The sequence below is a fragment of the Gorilla gorilla genome, chromosome 10, assembly GCF_029281585.2.
Source record: "Gorilla gorilla gorilla isolate KB3781 chromosome 10, NHGRI_mGorGor1-v2.1_pri, whole genome shotgun sequence".
Lineage (NCBI taxonomy): Eukaryota > Metazoa > Chordata > Mammalia > Primates > Hominidae > Gorilla > Gorilla gorilla.
The window spans coordinates 18,485,615-18,494,636 of NC_073234.2; the positions used below are offsets into that span (position 1 = coordinate 18,485,615).

Here is a 9,022-nt window from a genome sequence, read left to right on the forward strand (position 1 = left end):
CTGACCTCTCCTCCTCCAAACCCTGCATGGGGCCCTGCAACCAAGCACAGCTGTGTCTGGTCTTTGTCCAGACATCAAATGGTCCAGGGAGGGGGTGGCATTGTGGTTATTTTTGCCTAAGAGGCTTTCTATACCCTGACCAATCCCAGCCTCATTCCCAGTGGGTTATGAGAGTGGAGATAGCTGTTTCTTATCCATGTTTCTTACAGTGCCTCTTCCCCCACCCCAACAGACACACACACGCACACAGACACACACACAAACACACTCCTTCTTTCCCACTTCTCCTCTCCTTAGGAACTGGAGCCCCTCCCTGTTCTCCCTGCCCTACCCAGCCTCCTGGCCGCAGTCCTCCCACCTTCGATGAGAGTCCTCCAAGGAAGAAATATAACAATTTAGAATTTCAGTTGAATCTCCAATAGCCTGGGGTACAGAGGTGGCTTGAGGCTGGGAGGATGGTGGAGAGGCTGTTCTGCAGAAGCCAGAGTCCTTTTGCTACCCCAGGGCCTCTTGCTGAAGGAGCATTGATTGAGAACACTGGAGCCTGGGGCTCTGGGTATCACGATCGTCCCCTCTGGAAGCCCTTCTAGAAGTGTCCAGGTCTTCTCTTCCTCTTCCTTGCTGGGGATTTGCTTGCTTGTGCCTTGGAGAGATGGTGGAGGGGTAAGGCAGTTCCGTCCTTTATCAGGGTTTGGAAATCCCTTATGAGGTCCTGGCTCAGGGGCGCGCTGGGCAGCAAGGCCAGCTTTAGCACCTTCTCCTGGTAGTGAGGCAGAGGGTTCGGGCAGGGCCAGCTCCTGGCGAAATTATTGGGAAGCGGGTTGGGCATGAGCTGGAGGCCCTGGGGTTCAAACCTCCCACCAGCAGATATGTGCCGGTATCTGTTGGGAGAAGGGTATGGAGAGAACAGAGAGATCAAAGAAGAGATCCAGGGACAGTGGAGAGACGGGGAAGAGGAAGGGTGATGCCGCTGTCCACAAGCTAGTTAGCCATCAGGCGGCAGGGAATCCCTTCTGTCTCTCCGCCTAATCGGATATTGACCTATGCCAAATGGCCTGCACCTTAATATGTGTGTATTGGTGTTAGGCTGGTGAAATAATGTCGTGCAGCTAGTAAGCCTTCCATCCTTTTGACATACTGCATATAATATTATGATCCAGATCCCAATCCAGATTCTAACTGTCCTTCAAGTCTCACCTTTTCCACTAATGCAGTGACAGTGGGAAGATCACAGAACTCAACTCAACTGGATAACTGCCTCTTCTCAGTAAGCCTGCGGTATTGGGTTGAACAGTAGGAAACAGACTTTTGTTTCTTTTAACACAGCTGAATAGTGGCCAGTTTTCTATGACTCAGCACACTTTGTCCCTGGTTCGGCAGATAGTCCCCTGTTTGCTGTTGTTGGTTTATGCAGGGGCTCTCAGCCTGGCTGCACATTACAATCACCCTGGGAGCTTTTAAACACAACCCACCCACGCTGCCCTCAAGGTCAGTTAGTTAGAATCTCCAGAGGGAGGCTCAAACCTCAGCATTTGAAAAAAGCCCCTAGGCCGGACCCAGTGGCTCACACCTGTAATCCCAGCACTTTGGGAGGCCGAGGCGGGTGGATCACAAGGTCAAGAGTTCGAGACCAGCCTGGCCAACATGATGAAACTCCGTCTCTACTAAAAATACGAAAATTAGCCAGACATGGTGGCAGGCACCTGTAGTCCCAGCTACTCGGGAGGCTGGGGCAGGAGAATCACTTGAACCCGGGAGGAGGAGGTTGCAAGCAGTGAGCCCAGATCATGCCACCGCACTCCAGCCTGGGCAAGAGCAAGACTCTGTCTCAAAAAAAAAAAAAAAAAAAAAAAAAAATGGGGCCCCAGGTCATGATAATGGGCTGCCAGGTTTACATGTAAATGTTGTATTTCCCCAACAAGATCATGCTTACATCTCATTCTATGTCTGAAGTCCTCTGGGTCCCTACAGCTTCAATGCTTCAATGTGCTCACTGACTGATCCAGAGTCTTTGTTTTTGTTTTGTTTTGTTTTGTTCTGTTTTTTTGAGACAGAGTCTCACTCTGTTGCCCAGGCCGGAGTGCAGTGGCATGATCTTGGCTCACTGCAACCTCCATCTCCCAGGCTCAAGTGATTCTCCTGCCTCAGCCTCCCAAGTAGCTGGGATTACAGGTGCACCACCACTCCTGGCTAATTTTTTATATTTTTAGTAGAGATGGGGTTTCACCATGTTGGCCAGGCTGGTCTCGAACTCTTGACCTCAAGTGATTCGCCCGCCTTGGCCTCCCAAAGTGCTGAGATTACAAGCATGAGCCAACACGCCAGGCCCAGAGTCTTTTTTTTTTTTGAGACAGAGTCTCGCTTAGCCGGGCGTGGTGGCACGTGCCTGTAACCCCAGCTACTTGGGAGGCTGAGGCAGGAGAATCGCTTGAACCCAGGAGGCAGTGAGCAGTGAGTGCTGAGATCATACCATTGCACTCCAGCCTGGGCGACAAGAGCGAAACTCCATCTGAAAAAAAAAAAACTAAAGATTTAAAGATGTATAGGGCACTTACCGTGAATGCAGTTTGCAAGACTGGAAGTTGCTCTGGGTGAGTGAGTGAGTGGAGAGTGAGTGAGTGAATGTGAAGGCCTAGGACATTACTGTACACTACTGTGGACTTCATAAACACTACATGATTTGGTGACACTAAATTTATTTATTTATTTTGAGATGGAGTCTTACTCTGTCCCTGATGCTCAAGCACAGTGGCCGTGATCTTGGCTCACTGCAATCTCCACCTCCTGCGTTCAGGCGATTCTCCTGCCTCAGCCTCCCGAGTAGCTGGGATTACAGGGCCCCGCCACCATGCCTGGCTAGTTTTTGTATTTTTAGTGGAGACAGGGTTTCGCCATGGTGGCCAAGCTGGCCTTGAACTCCTGACCTCAGGTGATCCACCTGCCTTGGCCTCCCAGAGTGTTGGGATTACAGGCGTGAGCCACCACGCCCGGCCGCTAAATTTGTTTTATTTTATTTTATTTATTTTTTTATTTTAATTTTTTCCCAAGATGTAGTCTTGATGTGTCACCCAGGATGGAATGCAGTGGCGTGATCTCAGCTCACTACAACTTCCACCTCCCGGGTTCAAGTGATTCTCCTGCCTCAGCCTCCCCAGTAGCTGGGATTACAGGCATGTGCCACCACGCCTGACTAATTTTTGTATTTGTAGTAGAGAGAGGGTTTCACCATGTTGGCCAGGCTGGTCTTGAACTCCTTACCTCAAGTGATCTGCCCGCCTCGACCTTCCAAAGTGCTGGGATTACAGGCGTGAGCCACCATTCCCGGTCCACTAAATTTATTTTTAAAATGAGGTAATTGTGCTAAAATGTTAAGACAACTTCAACATCATCAGGCAGGAGTTTTTTTTTTAGCTCCATTATAATCTTATGGGACCGCTGTGGTATATGTGGTCTGTCATTGACCAAAAGGTTTTGTGGCACATGACTTCCTGTTATGTGTCCTGCCTTCTCTGGGGACCTAATTCCTTGTCTGAGACTTGTCTGAGACACATTCCTTCATTCCTGGTTCCAGGGCCTGGGCCTACAGCAGTAAACATGTGAGACAAGGATCCTACTGTCATGGAGATACCATACTAATAATGATACAATCTATTGAGCCCCTTCTGTATGTATGCTAGGCCCTGTGCCATTTGACCCTCTAACCACCTTAACCACCTGCTGTGGGAACTGTTTTCTTTTTCTTTTGAGCTAGGGTCTCACCATGTTGCCCAGCCTGGAGTGCAGTGGCACAGTGATGGCTAACTGCAGCCTCGACCTCCTGGGCTCAGACAGTCCTCCCACTTCAGCCTCCCATGTAGCTGGGATTATGGGCATGTGCCACCATGCCTGGCTAATTTTTTGATATTTTTGGGGAAACAGGGTCTCATATGGTGCCCCAGGCTGGTCTTGAACTGGCCTCAAGCGATCCTCCCACTTCGGCCTCCCAAAGTGTTGGGATTACAGGCATGAACCATCATACTCGGCTAGGCGAGATACTTGACCTGTCCAGCTCAGATAGCCCACCTGTAAAATGGGGTTAATGAGGCCGGGCACGGTGGCTCGCGACTATAATCCCAGCACTTTGGGAGGCTGAGTTGGGCCTGAGGTCGGGAGTTCAAGACTAGCCTGGCCAACATGGAGAAACCCCGTCTCTACTAAAAAGTACAAAAATTAGCCAGGCATGGTGACGGGAGCCTGTAATCCCAGCTACTCGGGAAGCTGAGACAGGGAGAATGGTTTGAACCCAGGAGACGGAGGTTGCAGTGAGCCAAGATCACACCACTGCACTCTAGCCTGGGCGACAGAGGAAGACTCTGCCTCAAAAAAAAAGAAACAAACAAAAAAAAAACGGGGTTAATGATAGTTTCTACTCAGAAGGTCCTGGGGGATTAAATAATACAGAGAAGTGTTTGGCAGAACACCACCTGGCACTGTCATGCCGCTGTGAGTCTCTCTGGAGTGCTCTAAGTCTTTCTCCCCTTTGCCAGGGTCAGCAGCTATCAGCAACTGGCAATCTTCAGGGCAAGGGTAGCAGGGAGGCAGGGAGAAGCCTGGGTCCGCACAAAGGAGACTGATCTCTCAAAGTCACCAACCTTTGGTGGTTTTTTTTTTTTTTTGAAACAAAGTCTCACTCTTGGCACCCAGGCTGGAGTGCAGTGGCGTGTTGGCTCACTGCAACCTCCACCTCCCGGGTTCAAGTGATTCCCCTGCTTCAGCCTCCTGAGTAGCTGGGATTACAGGCGCCTGCCACCACGCCCAGCTAATTTTTGTATTTTTGGTAGAGACGGGGTTTCACCATGTTGGCCAGGCTGGTCTCGAACTCCTGACCTCAGGCGATCTGCCCGCCTTGGCCTCCCAAAGTGCTGGGATTACAGGCGTGAGCCACCAGGCCCGGCCTGTTGTTTTTTGTTTGTTTGTTTGTTTTTTCAGATTAAAAATCTTCACAGCCACTCCAACTCCCCAGTGCTTTGGTCCTGCCCTTGGGATTGGAATTTGAGACATTCCTTTTTATTGCCTTCCCCCTTTCTTGTTACTCTTGCATGCGTAGTGCCTGGGCTGGACACAGTTGGGAAGCATCCGTGAGTTCCCAGGGTGGCCGGGAGGGGGAGCTGCGGGGTTCACAGCGGCTCCTCTCAACGTTCCTGACTCCGCTCCGACTTCTCAGCCCTGCCTGGAGGGGCTCAGCCACTGCTTTTAGCTGTCTGCTGGCTTTCCACCCTTCCAGCCTGAACCCTGACTTCCCCATGAGGCCTTCCTGTGGCGGGGACACTCCAGGTCACTGCACCCCTTCTCTCCTGAATTTCTGTAACGACATCTAACTTTTATTTAATTAATTAATTTATTTAGAGATGGAGTTTCTCTCTTGTCGCCCAGGCTGGAGTGCAATGGCGCCATCTTGGCTCACTGCAACCTCCGCCTCCCAGGTTCAAGTGATTCTCCTGCCTCAGTCTCCTGAGTAGCTGGGATTGCAGGCACCCATCACCACACCTGGCTAATTTTGTATTTTTAGTAGAGATGGGGTTTCTCCATGTTGGTCAGGCTGGTCTGGAACTCCTGACCTCAGGTGATCCGGCCGCCTCGGCCTCCTAAAGTTCTGGGATTACAGGCATGAGCCACCATGCCCTGCCATAACATCTAACTTTTGTTCAGTTCTTCCACATATTCACTAGCTCAATTTATCCTCCCACAGTGAGGTCGGTACCTGAGGCTCCCCCCTTCATCGGTGAGGGAGCTGAGGCTGGAGAAGCTGGGCGCCTCACCGTGGTGATGATGGGGTTGGAACTGTACTCCAGGCCTTTGGGCTACAGCTTTCACTCCAGTTCTTTACATTAATAACTGACTTCCTTACAACACCCCCTGTCTCACACTCTGGGCCCTTTGCATGTGTAGCCTTTTTTTGACAGCTATCTTTGCAAAGCTCCTGAGGGCAGGCACTGAGTCACACTTCTCTGTGTCCCCAGTGCCTAGCCGGTGTCACCTGCATAGCTGTCCCCCAGATTTTAGTGAAATTCCGTGCCTCCACTCGCTGTTCTTCCCTTGTCTCCACCTCGTCCTTCCAGCTACACTCAGAAAAGAGTTTGGTTTTCAGATGGCCAGAGCGGGGAAGGACAGAGTCCCGGTTAGAAACAGGAACCCGAGAGAGGGACGGGTCACCTGGGCAGGGCAGGCTGGGTGGGCTCCCTGAGGAGGCACCGTCTTACTTCTTGAAGCTCACTGGCGGCTGGATATTGCCCTGGGCATCAAGTGGGGGTGCTCTTGCCTCACTCCTCAACTTGAGCTTCTCCACCTCCTTCAACTCCTTCACTGTCCTGAAAATCACCTGCTTCTTCCTTTTCATGTCCACAAATGTGGGATAACAGTGGATGAAGGTCAGCAAGCTGTTTTGCCCCATCCAGGAGGGAGGGGGGATGGGGTGGTCCGTGGGGGGGCATCTGTGGGCGTTGGAGTCGGTCAGCCAGTGCCAGACATTGCTATCGTAGGGCCTGTCAGGCCGGGTGGGGAAGGTGGCAGGCAGACGGCACACATCGAGCCACGTGTGAAAGCCCCAGGTGTGCTGGGCACCACCCTTCCAAGGGTGGATGAGCCGCTGACGCACCTTGGACTTCATATCTGTGCAGGGCGGCAGCTTCAGAGCCAGCTGGTGGTAGGCTTGCCGGGTGAAGCCAGGGAACTCCCAGGACTCACTGGGGAGGAAGAACTCACGCTGAGCCCACGTTTGGGAGGGTGGGAGGGACTCGCTGGCCTGGACCATCTAGGGAGAGACAAAAGGGAGCCTGGGGAAGGTTGTGCAGACAGGGGTGCAGAAAGGTGGGTGAGGCACTCTGCTCTCCTTCCCAGGCACGACCTCTGCCAGCCCAGGATTCTCATGAGGACACAGAAGTCCTGGCAGGGCCGCATCTCCATCCCTCTCCTTCCCGGCGGAAGTTATGGCTGCTGCATATCATCTTCACAGTCACTCATCTTTTGATCTCTTGCCATTGACCATATTTTGGCTTTGACTTCCCACCCTCTGTGCTCAGCTTTCACTCTTTACCTTCACCTCCTTCCTCCGTTCTGGCATCCCCACATTCCCACCCAGGAACTGATGCTCCTTAGAGGGCACATCAGGCCTCAGGAAATCATGAAGGGAAATGCTCCCTAGCATGCCAAGGGGGGCAGCCCACCTTCACTTGCTCCTGGTCTTGGCGGCATACCAGGAAAGTCCTCCAGAAAATAGGGCCAGGGGTTTTCCCATCCCAGACTCCTCTCAATACTCATTTGTCCGTCACTGACGCTTTCCTCCCACTCCTCATTAAAACGCTAGTATAGAAAGCATCTAGAATGGCAGCTCCTTCCCCTTTCTGCACCCTGCCCCCCATGAAATAAACAGCAGCAAGTACATATAGACGCTGTGCTAAATACTTACAAGCATCTGATTGAACCCCCACAACTCTATGAGCAAGTATTGCTATCGTCCCCATCTCAAAGATGCAGAAAGCAAGACACAGTAAGGGTAGGTGACTCACAGGGTGCTGGTGCCTGAGTGACAGCTGGGACTTAAGCCCTCTGTCTGTGCTCTTGCTTGGCATACCATGCTGGCTGAAATGAAATGGCCTTACTTAGCACAGTGCCTGACTGCAACAAAAATGTGCCTCTTTTAAAATGCTTCTCCCTCCTATCCATCCCCAGGGACGTTTTCTTTTTTTAGATGGAGTTTCACTCTTGTTACCCAGGCTGGAGGTGCAATGGTGCAGTCTCGGCTCACTGCAACCTCCACATCCCGGGTTCAAGTGTTCTCCTGCCTCAGCCTCCCGAGTAGCTGGGATTATAGGCGCGTGCCACCATGCCTGGCTAATTTTGTATTTTTAGTAGAGACGGTTTCATCATGTTGGCCAAGCTGGTCTCAAACTCCTAACCTCAGGTGAACCGTTCCCCCCGACCTCCCAAAGTGCTGGGATCGCAGGCGTGAGCCACTGTGCCTGGCCCCCAGGACTTTTCTGATTGCAAAAACCCACCTGTTTCTTGAGCTTGGGCCCCTAAGTCATTTCTACAAGATCACCCCAGTGGGTGGGGCTGGGAGATGTGGCACTAGCCAGGCATCTCCTCTCTGTTCTGAGCTCTGGGTTCCTAGTGTCATAGGATGAAAAGGGGAAGACAGCAGAAAATGTATGGACCAGGCAGTCTGCTGCCCAGAAGAAAGCCTGGCCCACTATAAGGGACAGCCTGTAGCCCAGTGGGGTACAAAAAGGTAGGCAGCAGAGATGGGCCATCCCCTACCTGCAGGAAAGGTTCTTCCATATGAGATGGGTGACTGGGCCCTCTGAGTGATCTTTGCCGGTTACTGGCCATTCTTCTGGGCCTCAGAGCCAGGAGGGGCGGCTTTGTGGGGAAGCCCTTTCTGGCACCATTGTTTACTCCTGGGGTTGCTATGGTGATGCTGCTTGAGTGGTGATGCAGAGAAGAGGCCCTCACCTGTCCCTGGAGCCTCTTGTGTCCCTTGGGCCCCTGGCTGCTTTTCAGGTTAGACAGGCAGGGGATAGCACTTTCTTCAAGTTCTGACTGCAAAAAACGGTAACAGGAGCTGCTGCCGGGCAGAAGAAAAGCAGGGCAGGCTGGCTCCCAGGCCTCAGGGTGGGGATGGCAGTGGGAATGAAGCACCTGTAACTGGGCCCTTCCTGCCCTAATGTTCAGGGGGCCCTACCCCCTCGTGAGCTTGTCTTATTAAGGAACCCTCAAAAGGCCTAAGTTAACCAGCAGGTCCAAAGGTCCCAAGGAACAAGGTGGGAGACGCCAGGGAAAAGAGATGAGCCGTGCAAGACTAGCACTGGGAAAACTGGCAATTTGTGTTGTCAAGTGTGTGCCTGTGCAAGTGCTCCAACTGCTGCTTTGGGTGAACTTCAGGCCTTGCCTCTTCCCTATCACCATCGTCTCCATCAACACCCTCTTTCTTTTCCAACCTCTCCTGGTGCCTTAGGAATCAGACGCCAATAAACCACAGAGCCCA

At 52.1% G+C, this 9,022-nt stretch overlaps 1 protein-coding gene across 5 annotated transcripts; it reads right to left on the reverse strand.

The window, feature by feature from the left end:
* Window positions 1–401: 401 nt before the first annotated feature.
* Window positions 402–8,919, reverse strand: TEX52 (testis expressed 52). 5 transcript variants are annotated; one of them, XM_055357608.2, is made up of 3 exons: window positions 8,296–8,919; window positions 6,240–6,790; window positions 402–881 (listed from the first exon to the last, which is right to left on the reverse strand). In XM_055357608.2, the coding sequence occupies exons 1-3, from the start codon at window positions 8,365–8,367 to the stop codon at window positions 587–589; spliced, it is 918 nt and encodes a 305-aa protein (XP_055213583.1). In that variant the 5' UTR covers window positions 8,368–8,919; the 3' UTR covers window positions 402–586. The 5 variants fall into 5 exon arrangements, 2 of the variants coding, with proteins under 2 accessions (XP_055213583.1, XP_055213585.1); XR_010129475.1 differs by lacking the exon at window positions 6,240–6,790 and adding an exon at window positions 7,445–7,617 and having other exon boundaries at window positions 800–881; XR_010129473.1 differs by lacking the exon at window positions 6,240–6,790 and adding an exon at window positions 7,545–7,617 and having other exon boundaries at window positions 801–881.
* Between the last annotated feature and the right edge of the window lie 103 nt (window positions 8,920–9,022).

Excerpts from the sequence above, each read along its gene's own strand:
- TEX52 (XM_055357608.2), bottom strand. The coding sequence starts at position 8,367 with ATGGCCAGTAACCGGCAAAGATCACTCAGAGGGCCCAGTCACCCATCT. Across the intron at positions 6,791-8,295 it reads TGGAAGAACCTTTCCTGCAG|ATGGTCCAGGCCAGCGAGTC; the intron begins GTAGGGGATGGC and ends GTCTCTCCCTAG. Across the intron at positions 882-6,239 it reads CCGCCAGTGAGCTTCAAGAA|ATACCGGCACATATCTGCTG; the intron begins GTAAGACGGTGC and ends TTCTCCCAACAG.